This window comes from Rhinopithecus roxellana, chromosome 8, assembly GCF_007565055.1.
Source record: "Rhinopithecus roxellana isolate Shanxi Qingling chromosome 8, ASM756505v1, whole genome shotgun sequence".
NCBI classification, from domain to species: domain Eukaryota; kingdom Metazoa; phylum Chordata; class Mammalia; order Primates; family Cercopithecidae; genus Rhinopithecus; species Rhinopithecus roxellana.
In genome coordinates, this window is record NC_044556.1 from 47,534,567 (window position 1) to 47,552,345 (window position 17,779).

Sequence of the window (17,779 nt, forward strand, 5' to 3'; positions counted from 1 at the left end):
AAAGCAGGGGTTACAATTCTAGTCTCTGATAAAACAGACTTTAAACCAACAAAGATCAAAAGAGACAAGGAAGGCCATTACATAATGGTAAAGGGATCAATTCAACAGGAAGAGCTAACTATCTTAAATGTATATGCACCCAATACAGGAGCACCCAGATTCATAAAACAAATCCTTAGAGACCTACAAGGAGACTTAGGCTCCCATACAATAATAATGGGAGACTTTAATACCCCACTGTCAACATTAGACAGATCGAGACAGAAAGTTAATAAGGATATCCAGGACTTGAACTCAGCTCTGCACCAAGCAGACCTAATAGACATCTCCAGAACTCTCCACCCCAAATCAACAGAATATAGATTCTTCTTAGCACCACATTGCAGTTATTCCAAAACTGACCACATAGTTGGAAGTAAAGCACTTCTCAGCAAATGTAAAAGAACAGAAATTATAACAAACTGTCTCTCAGACCACAGTGTAATCAAATTAGAACTCAGGATTAAGAAACTCACTCAGAACTGCTCAACTGCATGGAAACTGAACAACCTGCTCCTGAATGACTACTGGGTACATAACGAAATAAAGGCAGAAATAAAGATGTTCTTTGAAACCAATGAGAACAAAGACACAACATACCGGAATCTCTGGGACACAGTTAAAGCAGTGTGTAGAGGGAAATTTGTAGCACTAAATGCCCACAAGGGAAAGCAGGAAAGATCTAAAATTGACACCGTCACATCACAATTAAAAGAACTAGAGAAGCAAGAGCAAACACATTCAAAAGCTAGCAGAAGGCAAGAAATAACTAAGATCAGAGCAGAACTGAAGGAGATAGAGATACAGAAAACCCTTCAAAAAATCAATGAATCCGGGAGCTGTTTTTTTGAAAAGATCAACAAAATTGATAGACCACTAGCAAGACTAATAAAGAAGAGAGAAGAATCAAATAGACATAATAATAAATAATAAAGGGGATATCACCACCGATCCCACAGAAATACAAACTACCATCAGAGAATACTATAAACACCTCTATGCAAATAAACTAGAAAATCTAGAAGAAATGGATAAATTCCTGGACACATACACCCTCCCAAGACTAAACCAGGAAGAAGTTGAATCCCTGAATAGACCAATAGCAGACTCTGAAATTGAGCCAATAATTAATAGCCTACCAACCAAGAAAAGTCCAGGACGAGACGGATTCACAGCCGAATTCTACCAGAGGTACAAGGAGGAGTTGGTATCATTCCTTCTGAAACTATTCCAATCAATAGAAAAAGAGGGAATCCTCCCTAACTCATTTTATGATGCCAGCATCATCCGGATAGCAAAGCCTGGCAGAGACACAACAAAAAAGAATTTTAGACCAATATCCCTGATGAACATTGATGCAAAAATCCTCAATAGAATACTGGCAAACCGAATCCAGCAGCACATCAAAAATCTTATCCACCAAGATCAAGTTGGCTTCATCCCTGGGATGCAAGACTAGTTCAACATATGCAAATGAATAAACATAATCCATCATATAAACAGAACCAAAGACAAAAACCACATGATTATCTCAGTAGATGCAGAAAAGACCTTCGACAAAATTCAACAGCTCTTTATGCTAAAAACTCTCAATAAACTATATATTAATGAGACATATCTCAAAATAATAAGAGCTATTCATGACAAACCCACAGCCAATATCATACTGAATAGGCAAAAACTGGAAGCATTCCCTTTGAAAACTGGCACAAGACAGGGATGCCCTTTCTCACCACTCCTATTCAACATAGTGTTAGAAGTTCTAGCCAGGGCAATCAGGCAGGAGAAATAAATAAAGGGTATCCAATTAGGAAAAGAGGAAGTCAAATTGTCCCTGTTTGCAGATGACATGATTGTATATTTAGAAAACTCCATCGTCTCAGCCTAAAATCTCCTTAAGCTGATAAGCAACTTCAGCAAAGTCTCAGGATACAAAATCAATGTGCAAAAATCACAAGCATTCTTATACAGCAATAATAGACAGCCAAATCATGAGTGAACTCCCATTCACAATTGCTTCAAAGAGAATAAAATACCTAGGAATCCAGCTTACAAGGGATATGAAGGACCTCTTCAAGAACTACAAACCACTGCTCAACGAAATAAAAGAGGACACAAACAAATGGAACAACATTCCATACTCATGGATAGGAAGAATCAATATCGTGAAAATGGCCATACTGCCCAAGGTAATTTATAGATTCAATGCCATCCCCATCAAGCTACCAATGACTTTCTTCACAGAATTGGAAAAAACTACTTTAAAGTCCGTATGGAACCGAAAAAGAGCCCTCATTGCCAAGGCAATCCTAAGCCAAAAGAACAAAACTGGAGGCATCATGCTACCTGACTTCAAACTATACTACAAGCCTACAGTAACCAAAACAGCATGGTACTGGCACCAAAACAGAGATGTAGACCAACGGAACAGAACAGAGCCCTCAGAAATAATACCACACATGTACAACCATCTGATCTTTGACAGACCTGACAAAAACAAGAAATGGGGAAAGGATTCCCTATTTAATAAATGGTGCTGGGAACACTGGCTAGCCATAAGTAGAAAGCTGAAACTGGATCCCTTCCTTACATCTTATACAAAAATTAATTCAAGATGGATTAAAGACTTAAATGTTAGACCTACAACCGTGAAAACCCTAGAACAAAACCTAGGCAATACCATTCAGGACACAGGCATGGGCACGGGCTTCATGTCTAAAACACCAAAAGCAATGGCAACAAAAGCCCAAATAGACAAATGGGATCTAATTAAACTAAAGAGCTTCTGCACAGCAAAAGGAACCACCATCAGAGTGAACAGGCAACCTACAGAATACGAGAAAATTTTTACAACCTACCCATTTGACAAAGGGCTACTATCCAGAATCTACAAAGAACTCAAACAAATTTACAAGAAAACAACAGCTCCATCAAAAAGTGGGCGAAGGATATGAACAGACACTTCTCAAAAGGAGACATTTATGCAGCCAACAGACGCATGAAAAAATACTCATCATCACTGGCCATCAGAGAAATGCAAATCAAAACCACAATGAGATACCATCTCACAGCAGTTAGAACGGCGATCATTAAAAAGTCAGGAAACAACAGGTGCTGGAGAGGATGTGGAGAAATAGGAACACTTACACTGTTGGTGGGACTGTAAACGAGTTCAACCATTGTGGAAGACAGTGTGGTGATTTCTCAAGAATCTAGAACTAGAAATACCATTTGACGCAGCCATCCCGTTACTGGGTATATACCCAAAGGATTATAAATCATGCTGCTGTAAAGACACATGCACACGTATGTGTATTGTGGCACTATGCACAATAGCAAAGACCTGGAACCAACCCAAATGTCCATCAATGATAGACTGGATTAAGAAAATGTGGCACATACACACCATGGAATACTATGCAGCCATGAAAAGGCATGAGTTCATGTCCTTTGCAGGGACATGGATGAAGCTAGAAACCATCATTCTGAGCAAACTATCACAAGGAGAGAAAACCAAACACTGCATGTTCTCACTCATAGGTGGGAATTGAACAATGAGAACACTTGGACATAGGGTGGGGAACATCACACACCAGGGCCTGTTGTGGGGTGCGGGGAGGGGGGAGGGATAGCATTAGGAGATATACCTAATGTAAATGACAAGTTAATGGGTGCAGCACACCAACATGGCACATGTAGACATGTAAAACAAACCTGCACATTGTGCACATGTACCCTAGAACTTAAAGTATAAAAAAAAAAAATGTGCAGGAGCAGCAAGCAGTTCCCATGCTACCCTAGATCTGAGGAGTAGCTTTGGGTGCATTCCTGAAATTACAGCCTAGAATCTGTTTATTGATCCATTTAGTACTGACACAAGCCTGTAATATGCTGTAATAAACTTTCTGTTTAAAGGGAAAAAAAAGTTGACCATGTGTTTATAATTGTTAAAGCTGGGTGATAGATGCATGATTGTTTAGTATACTATCATTTCTAGTATTGAATATGTTTAAAATTTTGAAATTTTGCATAATGGTTAAAAATTATAACCTATCCAGATTTGGTTGTACATAAGAATAATCTGGGCGAGTTATTTAAAATGCTGATTTCTGGACCTCCACCCCAGAAAAGTCCAGTTGAGTTGGACAGAGGTAAGGCCCAGAAATCTTTGTTTGTAATAAGCATCCAGTATTGAATAAAATTGCTTTAGGGGGTGGAAGCCATTGAATATTGAGTATGTGAATGACAGGAGCAAATTTGTCCCTCCATATTTGAACACAGTGACTCCAGTGGTTAATGAAGTGGAAAGGAGTGAGATAAGAGGCAGTTGTAGTAATCCAGGAAAGGGCCATGGATGTGAACAGTGAGGTAGACTGAAGATAGGCCAAGGGAGACAGATAAAAGAAACACACAGGAAATGGGATTGGTGAAACCATGTGATTACTGGAAGGTGAGAGATAAAAGCACAGTAAATATTCCACAAACTGCTGATTGAGCTACTGGATAGATGGTGAGGCTGTTCTTTAAGTGAGGGAACATAGGAAAGGAATTGTGTTTGGCCGTTTTTGTAAGACATGAGTGTGATGTGTGGGTGGTTGTAGTATATGAAGTAAGTAGGATGAAGCTATGCAGTTGTGTATTGAGCTACTGGATAAAGAGAATGGAGAGAGGCTATTGAACAGGAGGAATATTAAGAGATAGAGATTACCTCCAAATTCCTAACACTGCTTTAACCCCAGAGACTTCAAATCTCTTTTCTTGGATTTCCCCATATGTGAAACGGAAGTAGAAACAGCTATGGTAGCATAAAATAATCAGGTATATCAGTGGCAGCCTTAAGACTGGAAAACCAGGAAAGGACATTCTTCTTTTCCCTTTCTGCAGAACTGGTCTTCAGGGTCTCCTGTTTCTATTCTCTCATTTTTACCGCACCTCTTCCACTCTCTTCCCCTCCCGCTGTTCCAGGGTGGAGAGTTCTGAGGAGCCTGTATATGAGAGCCTTGAAGAGTTTCACGTCTTTGTCCTTGCTCATGTGCTTAGGAGGCCCATAGTCGTCGTGGCAGACACCATGCTGAGGGACTCCGGAGGGGAAGGTGAGTCAGCCAGTCAGTCCTCACTCCATCCTGAGCACCCCCTTTTGCAGAGCCTTAGGCTAAGCATTGGAAGGAAGGCAGGAAAGGGGATATATAGACCCTTGGGGAGAAAGCAAGTTATCAATTAGAATAGTGCAAAATTCTCAAGAGATGCTGAGTAAAGCAGTTGGGATTCGTTGACAGTGCTTCTTAGGAAATAATTATTAAACATGTTGGAATGAAAGCAGGGGCTCAGTTGGCAGAATGGGGTGAAGGGATTGTCCACTAGGCAGAAACACAGCCTTCATAATAATCTTCATGGCTTCCTGCAGCATTTGCCCCTATTCCCTTTGGAGGAATCTATCTGCCTTTGGAGGTCCCAGCCAGCCAGTGTCACCGCTCCCCTCTGGTGCTCGCATATGATCAGGCCCACTTTTCTGCACTTGTGTCCATGGAGCAGAAGGAGAATACCAAGGAACAAGGTGCCGAATGACATGTCTTTTGGTCTGCATTATTTTTACTTGAAAAACTTGAATGAGATCTAATGTAGGAGGAAAGAATTAAGTGGCATGCAAGCCCAGACAGCACATGTTGATACTGTTTTATTAAGCTATAAGTTACGCCAGAGTTTTCAAATTAAAAAAAAAAGTGGGGGTTTGGGAGTAAAGCAAGACCTATATTCCCTCTTCTGGAGTAAAGGCTTATGATTAAGGTGGTAAGAGCTTCTAAATGATGCTTTTCTAATTTGTGTTAAATTATGACTGAATTATCTGAATATACATTAACTGGAAAGAACATCGTGAGAGTTAGTTAACTGACTGGTGGGGACTCAGGGAGATTTGTGGCCTAAAACATATGCTGTGTGGTAGCGGGAAAACTAGCCAATTAGTTTTAATGCCGGGCTAATTCACATGTAAGAACTGAGAAGTGACTACAATTAAAGATCTTGGTATGATTTTAGTGAAGTAAGTCTGTGTTCAGTTGCCTTTCTCTCTCAAGGAGATTCCTTAATGATATGTTTCTTCCTCCCCAGCTGTGATCCCACTTACAGATTCAGAGTATAAGCTGCTACCCCTGCACTTTGCTGTGGACCCTGGAAAAGGATGGGAGTGGGGCAAAGATGATAGTGACAATGTCCGATTGGCCAGGTAAGCCAGGCCTAGTCTTTTCATCTACTTTGTAGCTGGGATTTCTTCCACATGCAGCATCCATCTCCCCGGGATTTTTCCTCAGCTCAGGCAAGACAGTCACAAGCTAAGGCGAGTTTTGTGAAGATGGGGAGGTAGAGGACAGGTTGGGCACCAGGACTCTTTCATGGTGTAGCTGCTTTTTCTCCCTCTGAAAGGGATGGGAGTCCTAGCATCTCAACTTGTTCTTTTCTTATAATAGGAAAAGTGTTCATGTACTGATTCATTCCTAAAAGAGTAATCAGAAAATCAGGATAATAAGGCCGGGCGTGGTGGCTTATGCCTGTAATCCCAGCACTTTGGGAGGCCGAGGTGAGTGGATCACAAGGTCAGGAGTTCGAGACCAGCCTGGTCAATATGGTGAACCCTTGTCTCTACTAAAAATACAAAAGTTAACTGGGTGTGGTAGCGTGCACCTGTAGTCCCGGCTACTTGGGAGGCTGAGGTAGCAGAATCACTTGAACTCGGGAGGTGGAGGTTGCAGTGAGCCGACATTGTGCCACTGCACTCCAGCCTGGGTGACAGAGTGAGACTCTGTCTCAAAAAAAAAAAAAAAAAGAAAAAAAGAAAGAAAATCAGGATAATCAAATCACATATCTTAGCCCAAGTGAGAGGAGTTTTAAAGAATTGATCAAGGCTGGATGCGGTGGCTCATGCCTGTAATCCCAGCATGTTGGGAGGCCGAGGCGGGCGGATCATCTGAGGTCAGGAGTTTGAGACCAGCCTGGTCAACATGGAGAAACCTCGTCTCTACTAAAAATACAAAATTAGCGGGGCGTGGTGGCGCATGTCTGTAATCCGAGCTACTTGGGAGGCTGACGCAGGAGAATCACTTGAACCCAGGAGGCAGAGGTTGCAGTGAGCTGAGGTGGTGCCATTACACTCCAGTATGGGCAACAAGAGCGAAACTCCATCCAAAATAAATAGATAAATAAATAAGTGATCAAAATAGTTTGCTCTGAGTTTTTTGCCTTTCTGGAATTTAAACTAATAGCAAGATAAATATGTTCCCTACCCTCTCAGCCCCCACTCTGCCTCCCTGTGGCTTGTTAGGCTTTCCTTCTGCCTCCTGCATCAACTTCCTGATGGAGAGTGTATGAATGCAAAAGCTCCTCCCTTAGTACTTACCCAGCGCTTCCCTCTCTGGGCTCCTGCCACTGGGTCCCAGCTAAGAGAGTTTGATTTTAAAATCCAGAGTTTATGACTTTTTAAAATTAACCTCTCACCTATTTATCAAAAGCTCCTTCTAAATAATATTTATAACAACAACAATAATAATGGCTACTGTCTAGTATTTTCCATTTTCCAGACACTGTACTGGGCTCTTTCCAAACACTATTTTAATCTTTACAACAACCCTGCAGGATAGATATTATCTATACCCATTCTCAGCTGCAACTGAGTTTCAGGGAGGTTGAAGTGACTTGCTTAAGGTTATAAAGCTTATTAATTAGTGGAGAATAGTTCAAACCCAATCCTATTTGACTCCTAAGCCATGTAGCCCTCTCCCACCCTTTCTCCCAACTATATCAAGTTGCTTTGCTTTTGAAAGGTCACAGTGAATTTTTTTTTCTTTTTTTCATAGTGTAATTCTGTCCCTAGAGGTCAAATTGCATCTGCTGCATAGCTACATGAATGTGAAGTGGATCCCACTGTCCTCTGATGCACAGGTGAAGACTTCTCCCACATCTACCCTGGTGTGTCTTCATTTCATTTTCAGTGACAGAACAAGGAGATCTGGGATGGTTTCCTTCTGAATCTATTCTGAGTGGTGGCTTACAATTCAAGGTTAGAAGTAACTAGAAGATGCCAAATAAGTTCCAAAGACACTTTTTCCTGTTTTTATTGTATTTCTTATTTATTTATTTTTTTTGAGATGGAGTCTTGCTCTGTCGCCCAGGCTGGAGTGCAATGGCATAATCTTGGCTCATTGCAACCTCCGCCTCCTGGGTTCAAGCGATTCTCCTGCCTCAGCCTCCTGAGTAGCTGGGATTACAGGTATGTGCCACCAAGTCCAGCTAATTTGTGTATTTTTAGTAGAGGGCAGGTTTCACCATCTTGGCCAGGCTGGTCTTGAATGCCTGACCTCAGATGATCTGCCCGCCTTGGCCTCCCACAGTGCTGGGATTACAGGCGTGAACCACCGCACCTGGCCTTTCCTGCGTTTTTGTTTTTTTTTTTAAGAGGAAGTCTTGCTCTGTTACCCAGGCTGAAGTGCAGTGGCACAATCTTGGCTCACAGCAACCTCCACTTCGCGAGTCCAAGCAATTCTCCTGCCTCAGCCTTAGGAGTAGCTGGGATTACAGACGTGTGCCACCACACCCAGCTGATATTTGTATTTTTAGTAGAGATGGGGTTTCACTATGTTGGCCAGGCTGGTCTCGAACTCCTGACCTCAGGTGATCCACCCACCTTGGCCTCCCAAAGTTCTGGGATTACAGGCATGAGCCACTGCACCCGGCCCTTTCCTGCTTTTTTAAAACCGTTAGTCTCCTATTTTCCACATCTCCTCTCCAACCAGGCTCTGTTGTCTGATACTAAAACATATATATATTTTTTGAGATGGAGTCTTGCTCTTGTCGCCCAGGCTGGAGTGCAGTGACACAATCTTGGCTTACTGCAACCTCTACCTCCTGGGTTCAAGCGATTCTCCTGCCTCAGCCTCCCGAGTAGCTGAGATTACAGGTGCCCGCCATCATGCCTGGCTAATTTTTGTATTTTTTTCTTTGAGTTGAAGTTTTGCTCTTGTTGCCCAGGCTGGAGTGCAATGGTGTGATCTCGGCTCACTGCAACTTCCGCCTCCTGGGTTCAAGCGATTCTCCAGTGTCAGCCTCCTGAGTAGCTGGGATTACAGGCATGCACCACCATGTCCAGCTAATTTTGTATTTTTAGTGGAGACAGCGTTTCTCCATGTTGGCCAAGCTGGTCTGGAACTCCCGACCTTAGGTGATCCGCCCACCTCGGCCTCCGAAAGTGCTGGGATTACAGGCATGAGTCACCACGCCTGGCTTAACATATTCTTTAAGAAAGGTTTTCAGGACTGTTTGTTGAACTTGAGATGATCATTATTTTGTCCTAAGTCTTCTGTAGATAGACCTCTGTTTTGGGCACTAGGACACGGAGTAGCTTAAAGAGGTCATAATTCAGTGGGCTCTGAGTTAGAACAGGAGCACAGGAGTAAGGGCAAATTGATGAACTCCAATGCAGAATGTATAAAAGTTGAGGGGATGCAAAGTGGCTAGACTTGGTTAGTTTTGATTAGTCAAGACTTTCTTGAGATTAGTTTTGCGCAGAATTTGGCATAGAGAAATTTATAATGAAGAACATTCTAGTGCCTGGGCCTCTCACCCAGAAGCCACGTATCATATGGTTGCTCATTGTTCTAAATGAAGAGAAAGGCTTCATTCTACTATCTCCTTATTACAGAAGGGAGTCAGATTGCAGTGGGGGAGAAAGCTGACTGACTGGAACCCAGGAAGGACAGTGCCATCCTGGGTGACCCTTCCTTCATCATGACAGCAGCCCTTCTCTGGAGCAAGGCAGTCACTAGGCGGTCACACAAAGGACGGAGTTCATAGGTGTCCACCCTTTCTTCTACCTGGCTAATTTCTATAGCCATGACTGCAGGGAGCTCCCTTAGCCAGATGGATGGGCTAGAGTCCCTGGGGGATTCCCCCATCCCAGGCTGCTGGGGTAACTGTCAACAGTGTTCTTGTCTCTTCCAGGCTCCTCTGGCCCAGCCTGAGTCCCCCACTGCCTCAGCTGGAGATGAGCCCCGGTCCACTCCTGAGTCTGGAGACTCAGACAAGGAGTCAGTTGGCAGCAGTTCCACCAGCAACGAGGGCGGCCGGCGGAAGGAGAAGTCAAAGCGAGATCGGGAGAAGGACAAGAAGAGAGCAGATTCTGTAGCTAACAAACTGGGCAGCTTTGGCAAAACCTTGGGCAGCAAGCTCAAGAAGAACATGGGGGGCCTGATGCACAGCAAGGGGTCGAAGCCTGGAGGGGTGGGGACAGGGTCGGGGGGAAGCAGCGGCACTGAGACACTGGAGAAGAAGAAGAAAAACGCACTGAAGAGCTGGAAGGGTGGCAAGGAGGAGGCAGCTGGGGATGGGCCTGTGTCTGAGAAGCCCCCAGCTGAGTCTATTGGTAACGGAGGGAGCAAGTATAGCCAGGAGGTGATGCAGAGCCTGAGCATTCTGAGGACTGCCATGCAAGGGGAGGGGAAGTTTATTTTTGTTGGAACCCTGAAGATGGGTCACCGTTACCAGTATCAGGAGGAGTTGATCCAGCGCTACCTTTCTGATGCTGAGGAGAGATTCCTGGCAGAACAGAAGCAGAAGGAGGCAGAGAGGAAGATCATGAATGGAGGAATAGGGGGTGGCCCTCCTCCAGCCAAAAAGCCAGAGCCAGATGCTAGGGAAGAGCAGCCGACCGGTCCCCCAGCAGAGTCCAAGGCAATGGCATTTTCTGCTGGCTACCCTGGGGGCTTTACTATCCCTCGGCCTTCTGGGGGCGGAGTCCACTGCCAGGAACCCCGGAGGCAATTGGCAGGAGGTCCATGTGTTGGGGGCCTACCACCATATGCCACCTTCCCCAGACAGTGCCCTCCTGGGCGACCCTACCCCCATCAGGACAGCATCCCTTCCCTGGAGCCAGGCAGCCACTCTAAGGATGGAGTTCACAGGGGTACATTGTTACCACCCCCCTACCGAGTGGCCAATTCCTATAGCAATGGCTACAGAGAGCCCCCTGAGCCAGATGGATGGGCTGGAGGTCTCCGGGGGCTTCCCCCAACCCAGACCAAATGCAAACAACCGAACTGCAGCTTCTATGGACACCCTGAGACAAACAACTTCTGTTCCTGTTGTTACAGGGAAGAACTGAGGAGGAAGGAGCGGGAACCGGATGGGGAGCTCCTGGTGCACAGGTTCTGAACGGGTGGAACATTGAAGGGCAAGGAGGCTAAACAAAGTTAAGCTCAACTAATTGGCTCATCAAGAACACAGTCCCCACGTTGATGGGGCAAATGCAGTAATGTTTGTGGGAGCCTGCCTGGAAACTTTTAAGTGTGTGCGCACAGGAGTGCTGCCAGGCTGGCAAGAGCAGGTCGGGGCTGGATGGCGCCCCAGGGGCTGTACTATTCCTCTGCAGAGCTTGACTTGATGAGACTGAGGTACAAGGGGGAAAGATGGCGATCCTGTCTTACAACCTCCTGGGTCCCATCCAAGGACCTAAGAGAAAGTAGCAGGGGAAGGTTTGGTGTGTGGGGGTGGGAGGTGGGCAGAAGTCTTGGGGAGGAATGGGCAAAGGAGGTTCTCAGTCAATAAAAGAAAACCAAAGTTCTTTAGGTTGGGAAAAAGCACATGGTGGTGGAGTGAGAAGTGTGGAGGGGAAGTGGGAAATTGGACATATTTGCTATTGATTTGAATTAAGATAGAAATTAAGGTTGGATAAATTCTTCCCCTTGAAGGATCTGGAAAGACAAGGCAGTAATGTGTCCTCATGGGTGCCTGTTAGGAGGTGGGGGTAGTTTAAATCCGTTTGTTTAGATGGGAAAGGGAGGAACTTAAAGGGAAATCCTTTTCCTCTTAAGCTTTATTTCCTTCCAAGCAGTCATCTGTCACCCGTTACAGTTTGAGAAGAGTTGAGAAGAGATTGCTGATTACCCCCTATCTTTTCCTCATCTAAGTCTTTAATTGTATTTGTTTAAGTTCCCAGTGGGAAAGGGAAGCGCGTGGTGAGAATAGCAGTCGTGTGTGTTGCAATTTTCTCCAGGTGAATTGGGACAGAACTGATCTATTTTTTAACCACAGCAATAACGATACATTGGGGTTTGAGCGCACCTTGGGAGGGGTGGGAGGACAGACATTTTAGCCAGACTGTTTCAAACAAAACCAAAAACCTAAGTAGAGCACTACAATCCTTTATGGCTGCTGCGTTTCTGTAGAAAGCAACTTATTTTACTGACTTTTTTTAAAGGAAAAGACCCCAGCAAGCAAAAATATTTAAAAAATGATTTTTTTCTCCTACTTAAGTGGTTCTTTCTCCCTTTGCTCTACTTTTGGAGAATGAACTTAACATCCCGGCTTCTTTTGTTAAGCCATAGCTGACCTTAATCTGTGGTTAGTTTATTAAAATAATTAAAAATACTTTATAAGAAGAGATATTTTTGATATTAGGGCTGATGTTGAAATATATAGGGGCAATTTATAAAAAGGTAGTTAGAGAAATATATTTTAGTGAACTATAACCACAGAGCACAGATGACTCCCAATGAGCTGATCTGTCTTTAGATTTCTCCCTTTCCCTGACCCATCCCTGTTCTCTAGGGGCTGGGAGTGGGGATGTGGACACAGAAGGGGGAGCTCCTTCGCATTTTGCACAAAGCACAAGTCTGAACAGCCTATGCTCTGGCCAGAGCCATTTCTAAGAGCTTTAAACCAGAAGACCTATCCTGGGCCAATTTTCCTTTTTCTTTATATTATTTTCCGGGAAAAAATAGTCAACTATGCAATTGTATACACTCCCGGGTGGATGTGAAGAAGGAGAATAAGTGTACTTATTGTCCAGGGTATTAACTGGGGCTGTTTTTCTGTCTTTGGATTTCTCTTTTGAGGTATGTACTCATAACCCATCCCATGGGACATAATCCCCACATTTGATCTAAAGCAGTTGTGCATACATGCATGCGCATGTGTGTGTACATATATGTGTGTGTGTTTTCCTCCTCGGTAGCCAGTCAAGATTGTCCTCATTGGAAATGCTCACGGTTTAGAAAGGTTATTTTCTCCTCAACAAACTCAGAAATCACGTATTTTCCAAATCTGATTTAATAATTTCCTATGGCTATTAACTCTTAGGGTTTTTTCTTTGAAAATAGATTTGTTTTAAGGAAGCAGTGAGATTCCAAAGGAAGGGATGTGTATATGTCTAAGCAGGTCTGGAACCTGGTATGAGATGAGCACTCCCCTAAGGTGCAAAATTTAAAGGTTACTATAAAACTCATTAATCAAGATACTTTGAAAAATGCAGTATTTAAAAAATTAATGCAAAAAATTTATGTTGAGTAAAATAGTGAAATCTTACAGGATCTGACAGGACTGAGATTAGGAGGAGGAAGTGGGACTGAATTGAGTAAGTATAGGGATGAATCATTTTAATTTAAAATTTTAATACATTGTCCATCATAGATTTTTTACATTAATTGTGATTTTTTAAAAATGCTGCATTAAAATAGTATACTGGGTTTTTTGGCACTCCTTAAATTTTGTGTCCAAGGTGAGTGCTTTACTCATCTCACCCTAGCTATGTCCCTGTTTCTGTGATTTGAACAACACTAGTGAGAACACCACTGTGTGCGCCTCCACCCCCATCACACACCAAACAACAACAGGTGGCTCAGACACCCTGAATTTGCACAGCTCACCTAGCTTTCCTAATTTAGGCCTTCATATCATAGGATGCTGGCCTGGACCAATAGGAATGAAAACAGACCAGGGGTTTTCCCAGAGAATAAAGCTGGAAAAGTTTGATTCTCCACTGGACTGCTGTCTTTGGATTTGATCTGTTGTTAGAGTCTAGTTAATACTTTTGTTTTTAACAACTGAAGACAAATGAACAAAAAACCTTGTATCATGTTTGTTTTTATTTATAAGTTAGCCAATCCCAATTTCTTTTGCCTTACTTTCAAATAAAAAAAGATGGAAATTTTGAGGGGTGGTCTAGGGGTGAATATGGTAAAATGGGGCTTTAGGCCTTATAGCTTTTTATTAAGAAATAAATTATTTTTTTTATTTGGGAAGGTAACTATTTATTGAGGCATTGAAAAACCTCTCCATTCTAAGGATGAGAGACCCTGAGACAATGGATATTTTTTATAGGAGATAGTAAAGTTTGTTTTGCTTCATTCTTTTGGGGAGGGGCTTGGTGGGATGGGGAGAGGTGAAGGAATAATACCTGGGAAATTAATATAGATTCAGCTTGGTTTGTGGTATTTTGGGAAGATGGGGGAATAGAAGAGGCAAGCCCATGTCGTTACTGGGTTAGAGAGAAGGAAAGAAGGGACATATGGCCTGCACTCAAAATGGGCAGAAAAATTCCTTAGTTAAGGAGAGGTGTGTGAGTGAAGGGGGAAGGCAGACCCTTTAACCCCAAGTGAGGGATGATATCATCTCTCAGGCTTAAATTTAAGTGCACTTAGTTCCTTTAATCCAGGGCAACTGGGGTACCTACTGAAGTTTTTAATGGAGAGGGGAGATTTTCAGGGTTCTTGTTTTTCCCTTTTTGATGTTAGACAGTGCTACTCCCTCCCTGCTATGATCTCTGCCCCATCTCCAATGGAGTAAGTATTACTGTAGTTAGGCCTCTGCATCTTCCTTAACCTATGCTGCATTTATTGAAAATTACAAGATTTAACCAGAAGTCTTTCCTCCATACTGGTTTTTTATCAACAAAATAAAAAGATTATATCCAAAGATTTTTTTAAAGATTCAGTCTTTTTAAGGAGTGGGGATGGTGTTAAACTCAGTGCTGTAGAGGGCCGTGGAAGGGAAGTACCTTGCCTCTATTAGCTCAGCTTTTTTTTTTTTTTTTTTCTGTCAAGCAAAACTGAGGCCCACAGACAAACAAGAATTAGCAGTGACTTCGTGTTGTATATCTGCGGGGTGATACTGAGCCCGAAAGAAGGAGGCTGGTTTTGAATGTGTTCTGAGAACCTAGCTTTTGCCATTCTTACTCCTTTTAGCCATGTGTCCAAGGTTCCAGTCACTTTTTTTTTTTCCCCCTCAGTAAAGAGTATTTCAGAGATGATTGTCTCTGAATTACTCGGACACCTCTGGACTTTTTTTTTTTTTTTTTTTTTTTTTTTTTGAGACAGAGTCTCCCTCAGCCACCTAGGCTGGAGTGCAGTGGTGCGATCTCGGCTCACTCCAACCACCGTCTCCTGGGTTTAAGCAATTCTCCCATCTCAGCCTCCCAAGTAGCTGGGATTACAGGCACCCATAATCATGCCCGGCTAATTTTTGTATTTTAGTAGAGACGGGGTTTCACCATATTGACCAGGCTGGTCTTGAACTCCTGACCTCAGGTGATCCGCCAGCCTTGGCCTCCTAAAGTGCTGGGATTACAGGCATGAGCCACTGCGCCCGGCCTCTGTGTCTTCCTTCTCCAATGAGTCTGCTCCAGACATACAGTCACAGGTGAGAAGACAGAATTAGAAGCCCCTTCCCGGCCTGGAATCACCTGCACTCCAGATTTTTCTAATTTCCTTCTTTCCCTCCAGGCCTTTCAACTATAGATTTGGATGAGTCATGCAGGCGTTCTGTCTCTTTTACTTTGCAGACACCCCGTCTGCAAATCACAGGGTATTTTGCCCCCATACTTTGGTTGGGTAACAAAATATTACGATGTCCCCATGTAGACTTTCTCCGTGCCATCTCCTGCATTGGCCAAGTGGGTAGGGGGCAGTAGAAAAGAGCAACGGAAGCTGGCTGGTAGCAGTTAAGAGGAGTGGGGGTGGGAAGGACCTTGGCCTCTTTCTGTGCTTATAACTGGATCTGTGACTCATCTTGTGAGTCACTCAGCTCCACCTCCCTCCTCCGGCTGCCCCTCCCAGCAGCCTTTACTGCTGGCACAAACCTGCAGTCAGACCAGGATTCTGAAAATGGAAAAATCTGATACAGCCCCTTGCCTCTCCACCCTGCTCTTCATCTAGTACTTATGCTGGGGGGGTGTGGGATGGGGAGAGGCAGCCTTAACCCTCAGCTCCTGCCCACTCCATTCCTGGTTAAGTATTGATCCAAATCGCCCAATTTTTTTCTCCTAATTTCCCCCGACCCCCCGCCCTTTTTTTTTTTGAGACGGAGTTTCGATCTTGTCGCCCAGGATGGAGTGCAATGGCGCGATCCCGGCTCACTGCAACCTTGTCTCCTGGGTTCAAGCGATTCTTCTGCCTCCTCAGCCTCCCAAGTAGCTAGGATTACAGGCACCCACCACCACGCCTGGCTAATGTTTTTTTTCTTTTTCTTTCTTTCTTTTTTTTCTTGAGACGGAGTCTCGCTCTGTCGCCCAGGCTGGAGTGCAGTGGCAAGATCTCAGCTCACTGCAAGCTCCGCCTCCCAGGTTCACGTCATTCTCCTGCCTCAGCCTCCCGAGTAGCTGGGACTACAGGCGCCCGCCACCTCCCCCGGCTAATTTTTTGTATTTTTTAGTAGAGACGGGGTTTCACCGTGTTAGCCAGGATGGTCTCGATCTCCTGACCTCGTGATCTGCCCGTCTCGGCCTCCCAAAGTGCTGGGATTACAGGCTTGAGCCACCGCGCCCGGCCTTTCTTTTTTTTCTTTCTCTTTTTTTTTTTTTTTTTCAGTAGAGTCAGGGAATTCACCATGTTGGCGAGGCTGGTCTCGAATTCCTGACCTCAGGTGATCCACCCACCTCAGCCTTCCAAAGTGCTAGGATTACAGGCATGAGCCACCGCCCCCACACTCCCTCACAGGATTTTTTTTCTCCGTGTTCCTCCAGTCTCCACACCTCAAAGTGCTAAAGAATAGAATGAGGCTCTTGAATGAAGGATGGTGGTGAGAAGGAAAGTGGATAATGGGATTTAAAAGTTATGGTACACACTTCTTCCTATGCTTTTTTTTTTTTTTTTTTTTTTTTTTGAGATGGAGTCTTGCTCTGTTGCCCAGGCTGGAGTGTAGTCATGAGATCTTGGCTCACTGCAACCTCTGCTTCCTGGGTTCAAGCGATTCTCCTGCCTCAGCCTCCCAAGTAGCTGGATTATAGGTGTGAGCCACCACGCCTGGCTAATTTTTGTGTTTTCAGTAGAAATGGGGTTTCACCATGTTGGCCAGGTGGTCCTGAACTCCTGACTTCAAGTGATCCGCCTGCCTTGGCTTTCTAAAGTGCTTGGGATTACAGGCGTGAGCCACTGCGCCCAGCCCCTATTTTCTTTTTACAACAGACTTTGGGAAGTATTTTCTTCCCCCAAGAGGTTGAGGCCCATGGAATGCATTAGGGGGAGGTGGGGTGGTGGTGCTCTGTAGCCTTTAGGACTTCTAGAATCAGGCTTCTGGGCCACCTTCCTAGCAGGTGTATACCTCTTTGTTCCAGACTGACTTCCTGTCTCACAATATCTTCACTATTTCCACAGTTGCAGCCGAGACAGGAAACTGAAAGCTGAGGCCAGAAGGGTGGTGTACTGGGGGGAGGGGAAAATTAAGTGTCACTTTGGAAAACTGGTGACCCCACCTAAGCATTGCTGCCTCTGTAGATTCAAAAGCAATAAAACAGCAGCTCATTAACTCTTATTTTGTATTTTATTTTCTGTCTTTTTCATGTCTAAATAAAGATTTTTGCTTTGCTGTCCCCAAGTCCCCCTCCTTTAAAGGAGCTGCAGCTCCTTGACTTCTCTCCTTGTTCCCAGCTTTTCTTACCCATCTTTGCTTCTTGGGTTGCAGATGGGAGGGACGAGGGATGGACTGT

At 44.1% G+C, this 17,779-nt stretch overlaps 1 protein-coding gene across 3 annotated transcripts in view; it reads left to right on the forward strand.

Moving 5' to 3' along the window:
• The window catches only part of OTUD7B (OTU deubiquitinase 7B), a 72,861-nt gene extending 58,089 nt beyond the window's left edge, over nt 1-14,772 (forward strand). For all 3 annotated transcript variants that reach the window (XM_030936629.1, XM_010387285.2, XM_010387286.2), the window contains 5 exons: nt 5,005-5,132; nt 5,444-5,593; nt 6,145-6,259; nt 7,884-7,968; nt 10,024-14,772. In XM_030936629.1, the coding sequence (XP_030792489.1) occupies nt 5,005-5,132; nt 5,444-5,593; nt 6,145-6,259; nt 7,884-7,968; nt 10,024-11,232 (1,687 nt within the window). In that variant the 3' untranslated portion in view covers nt 11,233-14,772. The remainder of the gene's footprint in view (nt 1-5,004; nt 5,133-5,443; nt 5,594-6,144; nt 6,260-7,883; nt 7,969-10,023) is intronic.
• Nucleotides 14,773-17,779: the final 3,007 nt, after the last annotated feature.